At 32.0% G+C, this 21,311-nt stretch overlaps 1 protein-coding gene across 1 annotated transcript in view; it reads left to right on the top strand.

The window, feature by feature from the left end:
• Positions 1–20,742, top strand: part of LOC143250651 (solute carrier family 35 member F2-like) — a 223,855-nt gene extending 203,113 nt beyond the window's left edge. Inside the window, exons 5-8 of the mRNA XM_076501514.1 lie at positions 2,660–2,816; positions 3,800–3,855; positions 12,980–13,134; positions 16,236–20,742. Coding sequence (XP_076357629.1) covers positions 2,660–2,816; positions 3,800–3,855; positions 12,980–13,134; positions 16,236–16,580 — 713 coding nt within the window. The 3' untranslated portion in view covers positions 16,581–20,742. The remainder of the gene's footprint in view (positions 1–2,659; positions 2,817–3,799; positions 3,856–12,979; positions 13,135–16,235) is intronic.
• Positions 20,743–21,311: the final 569 nt, after the last annotated feature.

Genomic DNA, 21,311 nt, shown 5'->3' with positions numbered 1-21,311 from the left:
TACACTCTGGTTTTGCCTGATTCTAAAAAATTCCTGCACTTGTTAGTAATATTTTGCTAATTTAAAAACTTAAGTATTGACTAAACATTATCCGATATGATCGAAAACAAGAGACGTTGATCGAAGCTTGTACACACACACACACATAGATAATAAAAACCAAAAGAACGATTTTGAAAAACGATTTGGATTTATGTAATGTGGGCCCAAATAAAAGTTTATTGACTGTGGGGGATAGTGAGGGGATACGCACAACAAACTTTATTTGAAATGGACCAAAACAAGTGTTGTCACACGAGTGTTAATTAAAGTGAGACAGAATAAATAATTTAATAAACTTCATTTAAACAAAAAGTCAAAAAAAACTTTATCTGAAGTTGACTACATGTAAGTTAAGACATTGATAAAGCTTTATTTACAATAGGCTGGAATAAAATGTTTTAACAGGTTGTTATTTAAGTTGAATATAATAAAACGTTAACAACTTTTCTTTAATTAAAGCTGTCCTAAACAAAACAGCTTTTAGCAAACTTGTACCTAAAGTGTTTTAAAACAAAAGATGTTAAACTAATTGTTAATATTGATCAAACTTTACCAAAAATGGTTCAAGGAAAAGTTGTCTTTATCGATTTATCGCATATAAAACAGCTCGTAATAACAGAAATATTAATCAATGAAAACTATCATATACAAAGTACAACGGCATCATATTGGTTTAAATGTTCTGTTTGCTCACTTTTACCATCTCACTGATCACTTCACTTATGTTGTAATATAATAATGAACTATATATTAAGTATTCAGCAGTTTCATTTGTTCAAAAATATACAGATTATACACCTTATAGAAATAAAACGGTAGCTGCAAGTAAAAAGGGTATAAGGAGATTTCTTTAAATACATTAATGGTAAACAAAAGGTTACGATGGGGTAGGACCCTTGAAGAATGACAAAGGGAGGTTTGTATATAATTATTATAAAGTTACTGGGTTATTAAATTCTGATTTTTCTTCAGTTTTTACTAATGAAGACTTTAACAGTATTATTCATCTTGAAAAATTGTTCAATGGAAACAAAACCGAACGAGATGATTTCATTAATTCTGATCCTGTTAAGAATGGAAATGTTAAATAAGGATAAGTCCTCCGGGCCAGATAATATTTTATCAAAGGTTTTGAAGGAGGATTGGGTATATGACTCACTTGTTACTATATTTTTTAACTTCTTATATAGTAAGCAGGTGTTAAAGGATTGGAGGTTACCTAAAATATTTCTCTTTTGAAGGGAAGTAATAAAAATTGTCCCAGCAATAAAAGACCTATTAATTTTACATTAGTTTTGGGAAAAGGTTTGGAATATTTCGTAAAATATTCTTTGGAAAGTCATTCAACAAAGTTTTAATTTTTTTGGATTGTCAACATCATTTTACTAAGGAAAAATCTAGCCTTACAAATCTTTTGATATTTTATGAAAAGTTTACTGCTTATGAAGAAGGTCGTGAAGGTGTAAATGTGGTGTATTTGGGTTTTCAGAAAGCAATAAATAAAGTAATACATAAAGGACTTGTAAAAAAATATTATTATAGGAATGGGGATAAGTTAGCAAATTGGATAGAAGAACTACTGATGATATTAAGGTATTGGGTGTTGTTTCTACAGCTGTGAATAGGATGCTACTGCTTTACAAAAGGATTTAGATCATTTAGTGAGGTGGGTGTTGATTATAACAAACGCAAAATAATACTTGTGAATAGCCATAATTTAAATTATATTTATAATATGAAAGTGAATAACCTTAACAGTGTCATGAAAGCAAGGGGTGTTGATGTAACAATCCGTTCAAGAAATGTGGTGTTGCTAATGGTATGACAAATAGGATTTTAGTTTGTACCTACTACAATATTGAATACAAATCTAAAAATATTATACTTTCATTGCATAGACCACTGGTTAGGTCACATTTGGAATATTGTATTCAGTCTTGAGCTCTTTACCACAGGAAGGACATTAATTTGTTCGAAAGGGTTTAGAGAATAGTTACTAGAAAGGTGCGTAAGATGGAGGGTAATATCTCTCATACTGTTTTCTTAAAAAAAAAGATAATAGTTAAAGGGGATCTGATTAATATGTTGAATATTGTAAATGAAATTGGTGGAGTTGATGCATCATTCTTTTCATACTTAACAGCAAGAATAGTAAGACTAGGGAACAAAATATATATTTTGGCAAGACAGGAGTCATATTCGGCAAAGACAGTTTATCTTTTAAAAAAGGGTGGTTGGTCACTACAATGGGTTGTCTTCCGATGTTGTAGAGGTAGCAAATTTAAGCGAGATTAAAAAAAACTTGGTAAGTGTATGAATGATAAGGTTTTGATTTTTTTTAAATTTATTTAATATATTTGGTTTGGTTTAGTTTAGAGGATAGTACAGCCGAGGTGAACCAATAGGTCCCTTCTTGTCCCTAAATATAATATTATATTAAATGAATACATGAATCATTACTGAGGAAAGAAGCACTTACATAACTGTGACGCCTCGAGTTAAACAGCTATATTGCTTAAGAGTGGGTTAACTCACATTAATAGTTTTGCTAGATTCTTTAATTTCGTTATACTTGGAAAACATTATATAGTGTATTTCTGTTATTTTCAACTTTCAGCTAATAACAGATTTTTGGGAGACATGCTATGTCTTACTGGTGCTGCCCTCTATGGAGTGTCTAATGTTGCAGAAGAATTCATCATCAAGACTTATAACAGGGTAGAATTCCTTGGGATGTTAGGACTTTTTGGTAGTGTTCTAAATGGAATACAGTTGTAAGTATGGTTGTAACATTTAACAACATTTCAATCCAAATCCTGTTTCAATAAATTAAATATTGTTTTGTTATTTACGTTTTATTTCAACATTTGTAAATTTGATTTTTATTATGACTTTTTTTCTATTACACAAGCAAGTTGTATTAACTGGAAACTTAATATTGCACCTTAGAGGGTACGTAAAATAAATACCACTATTATTGCTTTACCATATTCATACAATAATAGTCTTGTAATAACAGTGCTTTTATTTTTTATAATTTAGTGTGATTTAAATTGAAACAGATGTCAAGAAAAAACGCCTTTGATAAATGTCATTAATATTTGCGTCAGTGTAAAAATGCCTGTTTTCCTGCAATCAAAATATCTTTGACAGCTCTTTGAGAAATGAAAACCGCGATGAAACGAAGATTACTTGTAAGCGTGTTTTATAAAACCCATTTTCAACAATTGCGTGAATATTATGAGTTGAGGTGAAAAACGCTATCGCAGTTTCTTGCTTAGGATCAGTCTTAGCTCACCCAGTTTTCACATTATCCAATTTAAGGAAGTGACACGTACGAAACGTTAGACGCTATTGTTTTGTTTTTGCCACGATACAATCTTCAGGTTGCGAGCACATCTGGTATAACAAAAACACGGCAAGAACAACTTTTCTATGTAATATGAATGCAGTTCTTTTATTTTAAGAACAACCAATAAGTAGCGTTGGTTAATTATAACCTGATGTTTATTTCTTACAAGATATTTCAAAAATGTTAAAATTACGACAAACAATACTAAAAATAATGTTTTATAAAATATAACTTCAATTTTGTTTGTTTATAATTTTTACGCAGCCTTCTTAAAGTTTCATCGTATGTAACAAATTTCGTAACGTTTAAACCGCTAGTAACTGACATTTCTAGCTGGTATGGAAATCTTTGAAGAGGGCTTGAGCATATCGATTAATTTTATATCTTATTTATTTATTAATACAGAGCTATTTTAGAAAGAGCGGAATTAGCTGTGATAAACTGGGAAGAGTGGAGAGAAGGTAAGAAACAATGAACAAACTGTGATATTTGTTTTGTAGACTTTCTCTTACATCATACATAACATTTCTATTACAAAGAAAATAGCATTACTCTTTTCTATATTTACCACATAATTATTGTACTTGAAATTATTGAAGATATAATTGAAATTCCTAAGCAATAAAATATATAATCAATAAACTTAAATAAATCGTTTAAACTTGATTCGAGGTAACGAAACCTCTGATCAGTAACGAGGCACCTGAGTTACTATCTACTATCTATGCAAATGAGTTATTCAAAGCTCGTGGTTTGTGATTTGTCTTTGGCCAAGTTGGTGACTTACTATCTATGTAAATTATATATATTTTCATTCTTCACTTGGGTGATAAAAAAGCAGGTTTAATTTAAGCATCTTGAAAATGCTTGAAGTAATTGTCTCCCAGGCAACGACTAAACGCAAATGATCTCGTGAATATGATCACGTGCATGACTGTGGCCCTTTTGGCATAGATGATACTACAGTTTTTCTTCAGCTGCTAGTTGTCATATCGTGCAGTCGATGATACTTATATTTGGCTCATGATAACAAATGCAACTCATAATTTTCATCATGTCTTCCAGTGAATTAAACACAACTTTTTGGTTAAACTTCTAGTTAACTACGCAAATGAAGGCGTGGTTCTCAGAAAAAAAATAGATAGCCACGTATAATCCACACGTGAAATACATCAGCAAACGAAGCTTCAAGAACATATTCAATACTGTAGAGATTCGGCATGGCCAGGTGGGTTAAAGCGTTCGACTCGTAATCTGAGGGTCGCGAGTTCGAATCCCTTCACACCAAACATGCTCACCCTTTCAGCCGTAGGGGCGTTATAATGTGACAATCAATCCCACCATTCGTGGGTAAAAGAGTAGCCAAAGAGTTAGCGATTGGTGGTGATAACTAGCTGTCTTCCCTTTTTTCTTATACTGCTAAATTAGGGACTGCTAGCGCAGATAGTCCTCGTGCAGCTTTGCGCAAATTTCAAGAACAAAATAAACAAACAATACTGTAGATATTACTTTTATCACTGTAAAAGGTATGACAGTGAAAACAAGTATCAATAAATTATATTACACATCAATATACAAATCATGCAAAGGTTTAAAGTTAATTTTAGTTTAAAAAATCCGTAGACCAACGTTTAGTCACCTTTAAACATTTGTTAATTCAGAATTAACACGTGAAAAACAAATGTTCACTATCTTTTACTACTGAACATTCTAACTGTGGTATTATTAATTGTCGTCATAAGTTGTATGATATGTTATTTGTTACACCACCTCTGTCTCTTAATTTATTTAGTTATAGTTTCAGTCTGTTTGTAAATCACTTTTAGTGACCGATTTGTTCGTTCGGTCCTTGTTACATTGCAGTCACCGTGATGTATAATCAGTTTCTTCACACATTTCACATTATATTTGTAAATCACTTTTAGTGACCGATTTGTTCGTTCGGTCCTTGTTACATTGCAGTCACCGTGATGTATAATCAGTTTCTTCACACATTTCACATTATATTTGTAAATCACTTTTAGTGACCGATTTGTTCGTTCGGTCCTTGTTACATTGCAGTCACCGTGATGTATAATCAGTTTCTTCACACATTTCACATTATATTTGTAAATCACTACCACAGCTCTTCATTACTTCTGAGTGATTTTGGCTTCCAAACTGTTGTTTGTGATCTAAGTGCAAGTCAATATTCATTGACAAACAATTATGACTTGGCATGTCCTGGTGGTCAGGAGACTAGAATTGGAATCTGCGAAATGCGGGTTCTAATCCCGTCACCAAAAACATGCTTATCTTTTCAGTAGTAAGGGCACTATCAGGTAACTGACAATCCCACTATTAAAAGTTAAGAAATAGTCCACGAACTGGCCTTTAATCTATGGCTTCAAAATTAGGGACTGTTAGCGCAAACAGCCCTCAAGTAGCGAAATTCAATAACAAATAAACATACAAACACTCTTAAAATAGCTGCATTTGCAACATACGAGGACTGTTCAAAAAATACGCGGACTGTTTGAATTGCGCGGCTCCAGTTGGTTCCAGGGGAATCCGCTTGGTGTCGCTAGGTTTGAACAGATCAGCTGATTACGACGCCATTTCCCGATTGCAGATACCTTCATTTGTGTATTAGCTACACGGTTTTAAGTGAAGTGCGATTTTTTCGTTTGGCGGATTTCAGAATGAATGACCTGAAGGAGCAACGACTTGCTGTGAAATTTTGTGTTAAACTTGGAAAATCTGCGACTGAAATTTTTGCTATGCTTAACACAGCAATGAAGCGTACGGCATGTTGCAAGTGGCATGAACGTTTTAAGGATGGTCGATAGTCCATTGAAGATGATGAGCGTCCTGGACGTCCTTCCACGTCAACTGACGACCCACACGTCGACATAATCAACACCCTGGTACAAGCAAATCGACGTCTGACTGTCAAGAAGCTTGCTGAAGAGTGTGGGATATCAGTTGGATCTTGTTACGAGATTTTGACCGAAAAATTGAAGATGCACCGCGTTGCTGCGAAATGTGTGCCTCAGTACTCGTGGGTTTTTGGCCAAACACTCGATCACTGTTCTTCCCCACCCCCCCTACTCACCTGACCTTGCTCCTTGCGATTTTTTCTTGTTCCCCAAACTCAAAAGACCCTTGAAAGGAAGAAGATTTGAGACGATTCCCGAGATTAAGGCAAATGCGACGAAGGAGCTGGAGGACATTACAAAAGAAGCGTACCAGGACTGTTTCAACAAGTGGAAACACCGTTGGGATAAGTGTGTGCGTTGGGGAGGAGAGTACTTTGAAGGGGTCCCAGACCTGTAACTTCTAAATAAAGTACATTTTGTTTTATGACGTCAGTCCGCGTATTTTTTGAACAGCCTTCGTACAATTTCATTTTGGTTAACCTAAAACTTACTTTCATCGTACAGCGATTGCTTAATGCTTATAGAGATTCTAAGTGTATTTATTCAGTATAGATTTTTTTTTTATATCGGTAGGTCGATTTATGACAATATTATTTATAAATTTATGAAAATATTTTACACTGACACTAATTCTAAGTTATCGAAAAGTAGCGTTCTTTTTAACTTTGAGCTGGAATAAGAAATTTACCATTTGGATATCGAGAAATATATATCTGTTTTAAGAGAGATATTTTACTTTTTCTGTGATTGAATGAACTGTCCCGATAGGTTCGGAATTTGCTCAAAACTGCAGTAAGTCATTCATGGTTGAGATATGCTTACATCGTGCAGGTTGACAGGTTTCTCATTCATTTCATATTATGTCTCAAATCATATTCCCTCGATTTGTTTTATGTGTTGATAAACTTTTTTTTTATTTTACATGACTCTTTTACCTCCTTGTTTTTTTTTTATGAAAGTTATTGTTCATTATATACGAGCTTCTTACAGTTTGTTAACTTTGTGTTTTCTTACCATTCCCGAAACTGGTCATTATGCGTCGTCATGTACAGGTCCCATGTCTGTTCCTTAGGCAACACAATAACTCTTTTTAAACGTGCTTCATGGTGGCTCAGTGATAATTTTGGGGGCTTAGAACACTAAGTAGTGAGGTTCGATATACAATAGGAACAGAAGAGGCAGCTCTTGTAGCTTTGTGCTGAAAATAAACGTAAAATCTTTATATACACATTTATTTATTTTCACGATTCTCTATGATCCCTATCTATGTACAGTCAATACTCCATGTCAGGCTTCTCTTTACCTCAATAGCGTACAATTACTACTTTATGTTATGTGTTTTTGGCCTGATTAATTTGTGGTCAGTAGTCCGGTTTAGGTCTCTTTTGACCCTCATTAATGTACAGTCATTACCTGAGGTTAGGTCTCTATCGAATTTCATTTATGTATGTATAGTCAGTATCCCATAATAGGTTTCTCTTTATACCATTAATGTACAACTATTATCTTATGTCAAGCCTCTCTTGATCACCATTAAAGCACAGTCAGTATCTCATGTCAAGTCTTAAATGATATCTATTAATTTTCAATCAGTATCCCAAGATAGGCCTCTTTTAACCTCCGTTAATATACATTCAGTACCCCAGACTAACTTATTTTATATCCCCATTGAGATACATTTTTACCACAGGTAGGTTTCTCTTGACACTTATTGAAATTGAAACATTAGCTAAACATTTTTCCTTCAACCAGAATGACAATATTTGTATAATTTATCTTTCAACCCTCTGCGGTTGAACCTCACGTAATTATTTTAACAAACCTCAATAATTCCTTGTTTCTGAATTGCCACGAAATATAATGTTTCTTTATCTATACTTTATTAACTAAAAACATCTTAATGTTCTGTAATGAACCTACTGAAGCATCGCGAAATTTCGTCACCGTCTTAAAACAAATCCTAATGTTCTCTCTATTATCCCTGAACAGTTACTATCATAATATTTTATGCTCTAATGGACTGTCATATCCTCTACAATTAATAGAACTTCCTGGTGAAAACAAGGGATAAAAACGTATAATAATATGTCAACATACCAGTATTTGCATTCGTCACGGACTGGCAAACTCGGTAAAAATGTATGGACTTTAACGAAGGAATGTATAGTCTCATACAGTATTTGATACAGTACACACCATGTAGATAGGTGTAAACCACGTTGTAAAAATAAATTCAGAAGATTTTAAATAAAGAATTTTGCATACTTTTAATTATCTTTACTATACATTCATAAATTTATGTCTGCATGAAGCTTACTGAGGGGATTTTATGTGATATATGGCTAATGAGACTGTTTATAAGCTATAAATCTCTCCATTCTAGTTTCAATGTTAGTCAGAACAATTTGACAACTAATTTCATATCTTTTCCAATGTTTAGTCTTGTCTACCCGAATCTTGATGTATGTTTTTCGCAATTTATTTCACTTTATATTCCTGTGGACCTGCCGAAGCATTTTCACGTCATGAACCTTACAGACTGAGCCCCCACAGTACAATCAATCTTTACTGGGCTCTTCTATAAGCCATCATTATCTTCTATGATTTCCTAAAACAGAACTCCGTGCGTAAAATATATTATTGTTAGTCTACATGTTACAGCAAGCCATCACAAAGCTGACAGAATTAATACTTCACAAACTAGAAAACTGGTTAAAAGTCTTAAGTTTCAGCGATCAAGGTTTTAAGAAATGTTGAAAAAGAAAAGTGTAATTTTGATTTGAATGTCGTATGTAAATAGTGAACGAACTATTCACTTTTAATAGTTCCATTGAAAAAATACCATAAAAATAATTGGTTAATTGGAGTTTTGTAGCGCAAAGCAACATGACTATCTGCGCAAACATAACATATGCAATCTTTTCCTAAATGTTTTCAAATTTTGTTGTTAATAAAATAGTAATTATTAAGTTAGCGTACAAATATACTTTGTGTTGTAAAACTCAGAAATACATGTTATATTAAACATATACGTATGAAATTTGTATAATTACACGTGTTCTAGGGTCATCATGAACAATTTTATCAGGCACCTGCACAAAAATATGTATTTCACCATTTTACCTAACGCAATATAACCTTACCAAAATATATATAATTACAAAATTTAACATAGAATTATTTTAAATAGCATCTGTAACCTAATACTTGGTTGGTCATTCTTGTACTCTAATAACTTCTGCAAGGTGACAAGATATGTTATCGATGAGGTAACGGATGTAATCGTCTGTGATTTTATTCCAACTTGAAACTCAGATACAAGAGCAGAAATGATGTTTAAATGAGATGTTTGTAAGAGGTGCCATTGAATTTTCTGTGGTGAATGTAAGGGGTAGTTTGTCCATCATAATGAACAGCTCTCCGAACATGTACAACACCATCTCCTGTGTGTTCGTTTTGGGAAATATAGTCTTAGTCTCATCTGTTATCCCGGTAAACGACAAACACGAATCCTATCATCAGGTTTAACAAGCCGCAAACAGAATTCATATGAAAAGATGGCATGTCACAAGTGTCCTAACTATAAGCTGGCATGTCGTCTTGTCAAAGTAACATGGTGATGATGGCGAATTCTGGTTAATATTGGTTTGCAGAAAGTTCTTCTTGCAAAATAACCTTGCTTGGTCATCTCTTATTGATTGTTATTCTGAATACTCTGGAATGAATGTGTTTATGCTATTCCTGTCGTAAGATTTTGCAATACTTCATTCAGTTTTAAAGTGTGAATCTAATCAAAACATGGTCATATCTGGCAGTTTATTTTCGAAATAACGTTTTTGTAGTCCTAATACGTTTTATGATTCTGAATACAGTACACTTTGGTTACCTTACTGTTCTAGCAATGTCCCTTTATTTCACACCATTTCTGGACAGTCAAACAATTTAACGCCTTATAACTTCTGGTACGTGACAAGTTGTGACTCTAAACCGAGTACAGAGAAATTGTCTGATCAAAACGTTGATCTGTTCTAAAAAATGATTATATTAAAAGCAAAACTTTTTATACAAAACAGATGTGTGTGTTTTAAGAAACAAATACTTAAAACGACTCATGCAAACCAGAATAACAACTTCTATATGTTTGTCTGATCATGCTTTATCTTTCTGTCACCACAATAACCACTCCACTAATGCAGACACTAGCATCAATACAGAACATATGCAAACATCTGGGCCAAGATTGTATTTAATAGGTGTTCTTCTAACTTCCCCTATATAAAGTAATTAATGAGATATGGGTGTTGCTGCTGGTGTTTTCATATCATCACGTAGTATTTCCTATTATGTTTGACTTACCATCTAACAGTTATGTCTTAAGCTGGCCAAAATAATTGACTTTTCTTTGTTGAATTATTCTATTTCACCAAATATTTATTTTTACTCCTAATACCTCTTCTTCTTTTAGCAAAACTTTGTGCTTTCGAGTTGTTATTATGATGAAAATCCAAGCCAAGATCAACTCAGTTCTTACTGTTTATCGAATATCGTGTAACGGACCCAAAGTTGTTGTATTTAGTAGTTTCACATTCATATTTGTAATTCTTACGATGTTTTTTCATACCTTCAGTGCGTGAACTTTACCACAGCATTAAAGTTTGGCTTCAGTGATACTGTTTCACATACATACCCTTGATTCCAGTACTCATTGTCACGTCTCTATACTGTTTTCCAAAAATAAATCTATTTTCTTCAGATTATGGCACACTGTCTCGCTCATTCTTTGAATTTCATTTCTGTTTTTGAATCTGTAAAACGTTAACCACCTTCCAAGCTACAACTTTTTCTATCAATACCACTTTCTTGTAACCGCCTTCGAAAAGTTTTGTTGCTTATTCGAACTCCATACACACTTTGCACTACTTCGATGTTTTAGATCGATTTGGTATTGAAATTCTTAGAATTTCACCATCCTTCTTTGTAGATGTTTACCTGAGGCTTTTCTATATTTTATTATTCGTTCGACTCCTCCTTCAGAAGAAAAAAGGGTTTGGATGCTTTTAAACTTAGATACTTATCGTTTCTTCCATTAGACTGAAACTTATAAATTATTTGGATGATGGCGCTCTTTCATTGCACTTCATAAAATTTAAATAAACTGAATAGATGTGAGAAAATAAGAAATATTTCGTTAAGAAAATATTCATCAATAATTTATACAAAATTGATCAATATTTTAAAAATGTTGCAAAGCTTATTTGCAACTACGTCATCTTACTATTTGTACATGCCAGAATATAATAAAGAGAAATAACATTTATGTATTTATTTTTTCCATCAGTAACGTATTCAGGACATTTTCTTAACCTGCTGGATTCCGATTAAAAACCAGCACCGAATCTTTATACTTAATGATTGTACTACAGTAAGAAACCGGTATCGTTGTAAGTGAATCTCTGCAATATCTTTTGTCGTAATTTTAATAATCCAAATCATTTAAAACCAAATATTCACGAAGGATTAATAATCGTTTTTAAGATTCATGCTGACACCTTAACAAATCATCATAATTCTCTATGGCTGAATTTTCCCCAAACCACAACAATGTTACTTCATGTCTGTATCCAATAAATTACCGCCATCCTCTTTGATCCAAACATTATGCCATAACAGGCCATCACTAACGTTTCATAATAAATCTTTATAATCCGAAACAAAAATTAACCTACGGTTTTCAAATAAATAACACTGGGATACCTTATGACTGGTATGCCAAAAGCTTATACGACAATTTGTATTTGTGCTCTATAATGCATTTAAACCTCCAGAAACGGATCATCTCTTGTCTTGTGTGAGAGAACTAGACAAGAAATGTCCCCACTTAAAAATGAATATAACAGAACAATGGAGTGCGTTATAGATCGTAATATGCTAATATTGCATTATAACCATTATGTAGACAACGTTCAAACACACATTTTATTCTTCTATGTTTGAATATATATCGTCTTTCGTACATGATATTTTTAAAATCCTTCAGTGTTAGTTAATGTAACTCTATTTTGTTCTGAACAGATCTTGTTTTATACAACTGACCGATTAGGAAGTATGTACGTCATTCTAACTATAAGAAAATGTATTTAACTTCAAAGTTGAACAAGGGATTTTTTTAATCTATATATGAATGTTATAACTGAGTTATATGTACGTCACTCGTGACGACGAGTAAAAATGTATCTGAGGATGGCTGATATGGGTATCAAACTACTTTATTAATAAAGTAGAGAACATCCTTCTTAGAAGGTCAAAACGTTGCACTCTGCTTTATTAGTAAAAATGTGCGTCACTGATATAGCCTTTAGGAGTTTATGGATGCTAGACATTCCAAACATTACTGCTTGTTATAAAATCGTTCTTTTAGATAATAGCCTATTCCTACTAATCTGTTAATACCATGAGCTAAACTATTGTTAAAAAAAATCACTGTTGCATGTAAAAAATTACTGAAATTTTTAGCTAACTACATATCCTGCAGAGTATATGAAATTTATATTTGTCTTGACTTCAATCATACAGGAGTAATGATTATAAAACTGACCATTATATCACTTAATTATAAACCAAAAACAACTAATAATAATATATTACATATGTTGTAATTCTATTACAGTTTCCTTCCTGTTGGGGTATACTATGTGCCTATTTCTCCTCTACGTCGCCCTGCCGATAATGTTGAAGAACGCCAGTGCCACTGCTGTCAATCTGTCCATACTAACAGCTGATTTTTATAGCCTTCTCATAGGAAGCTACATTTTTAATAATCAGGTGAGACATCAGTATACAGGAATACGTACGTCTACACTAGAAGTTAAAATGAGTTACATGGTGTGTTGCTAACAATTTTCTATGAAAATAGTTTTTAAATATGTCCTACTTCCAGTATGTCAGGCATGACCAGAAGACGAAGGCGCTTGAGTGGCAATCTGATAGCTGCCGTTTCGAATCCCCGTTCCACCAAACGTGCTTGTGGGAGCATTATATGTCACGGTCACTCCCACTGTTCGTTGGTAAAAGAGTAGCCGAAGAGTTGGCTTTCGATGGTGATGACTAGCTGCCTTCCCTCTAATATTACACTGCTAAATTAAGGAAGGCTGATTTAGATAACCCTCGTGCTTTGCGCGAGATTCCAAACAATTTTCAAATGTTTTTGTAATTTATCGTGAATTACACCCCAGTAGCTCAGCAGTATATGTCAGCGGACTTACAACGCTAAAAACCGGATATCGAAACCTGTGGTGGGCAGAGCACAGATAGCCCATTGTGTAGCTTTGTGCTTAATTCAAAACAACAACAACAACGTGAATTACTCATATTTTGCCGTTCTTGTTGCCATTTTTACTATAAGATAAATTTTGTACTTGAACTATTAACATGTTAAAGACCTGTTTTATATTCATTTTTATTTATTTTCTGGATTTAAAAAAAGAAGAAAAAATTGTTTTTTTGGAAACCTGTTCCAACAAAGGTTATTTATAAACATGAAACTTGATCTCACGTGCAGAAAGAATGATTTGTTGTATTCCTTCTATGAGGAGATATGATATTATACCAGAAGGTGTCTCACACTTCTCTTGATTTTCAGTCTGCGTTGGTCAATAATTCCGTATTCCCTGATGCATTTATCTTTCCAAATGCAAATATAAAACAATTGATTTTTGCTACAAATTTATTCTTATTGTTAATTTGCTGACTGCAATTAATTCTGTTTAGCTCCTTTAAATTGTTTTTGTTTTAAGTTATTTCCAGAAATTCTTGAATGAAAGGGAATATGATGTCATAAAATAGAAATTTATGAAAACAATGCCTTAGATTTGAGTTACGTTTCTCGATGGATTATATATTTTATAATCAGGTCAAAGACAGTAATATTGTACTTACAAAGCTTTGTGCAACCTCAAAATTTTGAAAGTATGTAATACGAATTATTTCAAGATATTTCGTACGAAGTGAAATACCTGCTTTACTGACTATTCTCTGATTATTTTTCCCCTTTTTAAATTCATTCTATGGAAAGAGTATATTTCAATCAATGTTTTTTTCAGTTAATCTGCGTTTTTAGAAAATAAAATTTGAAATATATTTCAAAAGTAATTTCACCAACAGAAAGAAAATCACTAATACACCGTCCCCCTCTCTTTTAAAGGCAGAAAGTCCTTCTCGAGTTTTACCTTACCTTAGTTTTTCGTGTGGCTTGATAATCAGATTAAGGATCCTTTATCAGAATAAGTTATTCTTCCACGATACTATCAAGTAACATTAGCAATGTTATACATTGATTTAAGACTGTGACTGTTTATCATTCCTTTGACAACAAGTTCTTGTGATAAGCACTTCAATGAGTTTGACATCAATTTATGAGAAAACTAATTTTCACGAAATGTACTTTAAATCTTCAAATATCTAACTTTGTATTTGGATTCAATGTAGAAAATCAATTCATTACCACAAGGAAAAATATTCAATCCAATTTATATACGTCAAAGTTATTGAATCCATGACATCCAAGAATAAAGAATTTGTTGATATATCATAGATCACCGCGGAAAACAATAAGTTTTTCTTCTACTACCTTTTCTTTATTGAATTTATTTAGTTGAGTATCGATTCTTTCTCCTGGTAAATATTTCTTGTACCTGTGTGGATTTTGTGAACATAAATTATGATCAATAAGAAATCCCTTGAGCAATGTTGCCAGTCCTTTTCTGTTTAAGTGACAAAACGTGAAGAAAACATATTTTCTTACGGCTTTAGACAAGCATAAAGATATCTAAATCAATAGGTTCGGGTATTTTTTTGAATATTCTAGTTTATAATAAATGAAGTTTTATGACAGGAAATATCTTAGACCAGGTAATTATTTTTACGTTAGACCCAAATGTAACATGGAATTAACTTCTTTACTAAAATTGGGTTAAAAACCCATGAAAACTATCGTAAATGTGAATATAATTTATGAACTGTTATATACCTTTATATACCTGAAAATTGAAATTATAACGTAAATTATTGAAAATATAGATACAGAACAAATGCTGAAAATAAAATGTTTTTGATTTCTAATCAAAAAGTGTAAGTTACATTTCCTTGTATCTCAGATTGAAAAATGTAGTCAAGTAGTATACTTACTTTTTTCAACGCAGATAGCCCTTGTGTAGCTTTGTGTGAAATTCAAAATCAAACAAACAACAGTGGTTTTCGCGTTCAATGATGAGGTAACTGATTTGTAGGACAAAGAGTAGTCATACATTGGACAATTACGTGTTAGAGATAACATTGTAAACTGCTTTAGTCTAAATGGTTTGTTAATTGTTAGGCATTGGTGTTCTCTGTGACGTCAAAATTGAAGTTACATTTTTTTATATTTACTGTTTATATTCTACCTTCCTTTTGGTGTTGAGAATTTGAAACAACTATTTTAAAGTTTGAACAAAGTCTTTGTGATTGCATTATAATACCAACCATTCGTCTGTTTTCTAATCAAAATTACATAAAATAAGTAAATCGTTTATGTTCTAAACAACATTAGTGTATTTAAGTGTTTGTGTCCTTTTAATGTATATATTATTTAATTCTTACATAACTCTGGCTAGTATCATTCAGCAGAGAACAAAAGCTGTGTTTTTTATTATTTGATTTATAAGAACTAGACGTTTTGTTCCTTTAACGAACATTAAGAATAGATACTTGCAATTCTGTTATAATAATTTTAAGTTATTTAGTAACTTTGAAAATTTATCAAGAAACATCAAATCTGGAGTTTCGAAGTACTTTTTCTTTTGAAGCACTTATTATCAGTTTAAAATTATATATACTTAGGTTTAAATTGGCATTAGAAATTAATACATATATATATTCCTTTTGTCTAGTTTCACTGGTTATACGTGCTGTCATTTTTCCTGTTTCTTACTGGTGTATTAGTCTATTCTCTTCAACCTACGCCAATGGGAACTGCTCATTACCGAGAGATCTCTGTCGCAGAATTACAAGGCGACTTGGAATTAGCTAACCAAACGCCTTGTAGCACAAATACCTATAATTCTATTGGCTCAGCAAGAAACAGTCCTGGATTCGAACACATCGAGGACAGTGAACGGACTAAAGGCATGACCGTGGTGTCCATTTCACATGCTGTAAGCGTACATGCTGCTGATGAAGGAAGTGGCGTCAAACGAAACGGTAATGCTAAGTTTCCTCATGACAGCCTGTGCTGATGTACTGTAGATGGTGCGTTTAAGTTGTCATGGTGTTGGTGTTTTCTTGTTTTCTGTTTAAGAATAAAAACATATTGACAGAACTGCCACAGCTACGTTGTTCAAGTGAAATGAGAAAAAGTTATTTTCATTTTTATTATCCGCTCGTGGTCGTCGCTGATGAGACGTTCAGTATCAACATTAATAGTCCTGGCTTTTAGAAAAATATTTAAAAACTCTGATGACGTCAGAAGTTAGAAAGCATAACTTTTGGAAAGAGTTGGCTTTATATGAGATTGATCCTCAAATAAAAAGATGGCCAATTTTGAAATGTCCCACGTACAGTTAAAAACTGATTTATCTAGTTACTCTTGGAAGAAATAACTCTTCGAAAAATGTTAAATGTTTGTTTTTAAAATACATTTTAAATGAGACTGACATGAATATAAATATATAATTAATTTATTAGTCTTAATATGTGTATTTATAAATTTATTTAATCTTAACTTCCATATTGCTAAGAAGTCCATGAAAATCTGCTCTTCCTCTTAGTTATTGGTGCAGATAAATACGTTATAAGTTTTAAAACGAAGCTTTGTCTGAAGACTGATTTACAGAATGTTTTAAACAATTAATAGAAAACGTTTTTTAAATAGTCTGTTATGATTTATACTTATATATTTATTAGACCATTTTGCTTATAACCCGTTATGTTATTGAGATTTTGTTACCTCTAAGACCTGAAATGCTTTCTGCAGTTTTAATTAGAAGTAGACGTATTTAAACAAAATCAAACTTGCAAATCATGACAAAATAATATAATAAAAATAAAATCATGACAAAATAATATATAATAAAAATAAAATCACGACAAAATAATAATATCATAAAAACCAAATCATGACAAAATAATATCATAAAAATAAAATAATAACAAAATAATATCATAAAAACCAAATCATGACAAAATAATGATATCATAAAAAGATAGTTATCATGCTCTCTACACATTACAGTCATAACTTCACACTGCGACAGTGAATTATTTGCTAATGATTAATACGATACATTTGCGTTGTAAAAAGTCAAAGTGTTTTAACGGTATGCACTACATTATTATTTAGATTGACCTAATACTCGATACAAAGTTACTACGTATTTCAGTTACGCACGCATTATAGTTTTATAGTATATCTCAAAGAACGTTCTTTAATGCATGGAAATCAATGATGGTTGCGAGAGTAAAGTTTATCCGAACACCATGTCAAGGACCATATTTAATAAAGTTGGTTACCATATCGTATGTACATAAAACTTTAACGAATATCACCTGATCAGTAAACATCTTGATTTTCTGGGTTAGTAAATTTATTCTGAATGTTTTTAAATTTACCACACAATGTAATATATATAGCTAAAAATATAGTAATTATTTAGATGTATTCAAACGATAGACTTTGATAACCGTAGATTTTTTTGTCTTTTAACTGTTATCGCAATGATTGCTTTTAATTTCGGTTAAAAATAACAAATATCAGTGTTTACAAACACTCGAGTCTCATTTACGTTGATTTTTGAGTGCTGTGTTCTCAGTGTTAAAGTGCACGAAAAATTTCCAGATAAGTTATTTTACGAACAAATATATATTAGCTGTACGCATGTGTAGTGTCTGTTTTTAATCTAGTTTTTACTTGAGAGAAAACATTTATGTTCATTGAAACTAAACGTACAAACCCAAAAGCAACAAGTTCGTTACAGATAAATACATGCAAACATGCAATTAAAAATGCTGATTTGGATATACGTATTAAAAAAAGCCAAATTTGATTATTTTTACTCTGGCCTTTCTTCTGTTTTTATTTTTTTCAAAAAAGATTTCACTCTCATGGATCATTGCAGTTGTTTTACCTGTTTTTTTTATAATGCAGAATTCATTTAAATTGTATGAAATCCAAATCCAACAAAATCATGTACAAGCAATGAACCATTGTTTAAAAGAAGAAAATAAAAATAATTCGTATTCGCTAATTTGTATTTTATAACAATGAACCTAGTGGGGATATATACTATTAATGTTAATAATACTCCTATCAATGAATCTAATGATTATTTTGTTTTTTTGATTATAGTATTTTAGTAAACAAACGTTTCGGGGGTCAGTTGGTAGTAGATCTGCTCACTGTCGACTAGTCATTAGGATGGGCTAGTTGAAAAAACGATATTTGTTTTCATACATATGAGGTGATATCACTATGGTGTAAGTTTAGCGATAGTTGAAATTTCTAAGTTCAGTACTTTAAAACTCATATGAATTGCATTTTCGAGGATTTAATAACCTTAGGTATCATCGTTACTTTACAATACTGAGGCTAAACAGTGCCTTGTAAGTCTGTCAGCTAATTTATTAAAAAGCATTAGCAGTAGCTACTAAGTGTGAGCGATCCTTTTTATGCGATAACATCAACTACATTTTAACAAGATAACACCATTGAGAAGCAGTGTAAATTTCTAGCTACTTTTACCTGTGAATGTAAAAGAAAAACATACTTGTCGTTACGAATATGTTGGATAACATTTTAAAACTCAACATTTATTCGTAGAAAATGTAACTTACTACAAATACGTTTTCTATGTATAGTTATAGTGTACAGCGTTATTTGTTAACCCATATATTCCTTTACGCAGTTCAAAGTTTCAAACCAAAACGTCCATGTGTGAGTTATGTTAAAAAATGTTTTGGTGAATACTCGGTTCATTGATAGAAAAGAGCGACTTCTTTGTCCGTGGAGTTGACATTTCACTGGGTACTATAGTAAAATAAGAGGTATCAGCAAATAATCCACTAGAATCAATGGTCAATTTGTCAAACTTGCGCCACGTATGATAAAAGTACTTTGATGGACAGTGTAACGACCTGTTGTAATGAACGTTGCCTTGTAAATTTATGGGTGCGATCTATCAAACGTTTATATTTGCATTCTAAAAGAAATTCACAGTAAAATAGCCAGTGGTAAAGGTTTTAAGTGTATAAAACAAAAGGAAGTTATTTTTAAACTTAATTCGATGGTGTATTGCTGAATCACTGTGTGTCTAAAATTTGAAAACATAGGAGCTTTAAACTAGGTTTTAACTGCAGCATCTGACCGTGTAATCCATAGCAAATTTCAGAAATTGTAAAGGTAGGCGTAATGTATGTACACTGGATACCAAAGTCATCTTTGCATTAAGAATGACTAGTTAACAGTCAGTAAATATTTCGTAAAGGTCAATGTTTCACATTTATAATTTAGTAAATGACAAAAGAAACATTATCATGAGCTTACATTATAATTAGTCATTTTGCAAACTATGTATTGTCTTCATGATAATGTAATTTCCACGGTAATATAACTTTCTTTTTGTTATTATTGTACATTTTCACACAACATGGGAACAAGTACAAGTTTAGTCAAATGTCACGATTACTGAAAGATGATTAAAGTGACCAGTCAGTGAATTACATTTTAAAATACTAATGCACTTCATAGTTTAAGATGACATTTAATGACTGTAACTAAGTCTTATCGGAAAACAAAGTAGATAACCAATAGTAATATAAAAGTAAAGTCTATACAATAGCTATATCTAAAACGTGATTGTGTTTTACGCTAATTGAAGTGACAAGAGAGTTTAAACTCGATTACAGTATTAAAATATTTCAATGTATTTTGTGATGTAACACAAATGGGGGTGTTTTAAAGTAAAGATATGTGAATAGCTAAGGATTGAATAAACAGTTGTCATTGTTACCTTCGTAATTTGATTTCTAATTACCATTTACCAGTACAAAGGTCCAGTGTTCATAAGTTTTCTGTGTTTTTAGACGGTCAGGAATGTTTCGAGTGTGTGACCATATTTCCTCAAATTTGATAATAAAAGGCAACTCAGGTATTTAGTAAAGTTGTTTTTGAGCTAGCTATTTTAAAAAAAAGGTACCTTTACAACATAAACCAACAGGTTTTTTACTAAAATTTGTATGTTACAGGGAGAATACGAAAATCATCAAAACATCGGGTCTTCAACAACCAGTGATATTTTATTTTTCTTTGTTCGTGTTTTTTGTTGAAATAACTTGCACCTGGGTGTTTCTGGTCACACGATGTTCTTTTTTGTAATATAATTGTAAAATAATCAGTATGGTAACGTGGTGGTCGTTCAGCACATTGCATTATCTTGTAAATTTGTTATAATAAAACTGTTTCACTGCTGTATCTGCTTGAATTTTTGTACTGTTAAGGAACTACAAAGTTCGCCATCTTTCTCTTCCTGTGTGGAATTATGTATATTTGCAAACAATTAGAAACAATTATAAAATCCAAGAACGCAGATAAAAAGTAATACCTTAATCAGTGATTCGCTTTTATTTAATTTTTTAGTTTGATGTTGTCTATTGAAGGGAAAGACTGTAATTAATACAAACCAGTTTTGTCTAGAAACCAAATTTATTTATATATACACATAACGTGTCACGCAGTTCATATATATACACATAACGTGTCACGCAGTTCATATATATACACATAACGTGTCACGCAGTTCATCTTTACGTTTTTATTAGAACCTTTGCTCTTATTGCAACTTTCTCAGGCGTTTTATGTGTCCAGCATTTTACAAACTAATTTTGGTGATATCTGTTTCTTAATTCCATTACTCTTTGTGCACAAATTTCTTCTCACTCTCATCAGTTTATAAGTTGAAAAGAAAACCAACAGT

Source organism: Tachypleus tridentatus, chromosome 5, assembly GCF_004210375.1.
Source record: "Tachypleus tridentatus isolate NWPU-2018 chromosome 5, ASM421037v1, whole genome shotgun sequence".
NCBI lineage: Eukaryota > Metazoa > Arthropoda > Merostomata > Xiphosura > Limulidae > Tachypleus > Tachypleus tridentatus.
This window is presented reverse-complemented; position numbering and strand designations above follow the sequence as displayed.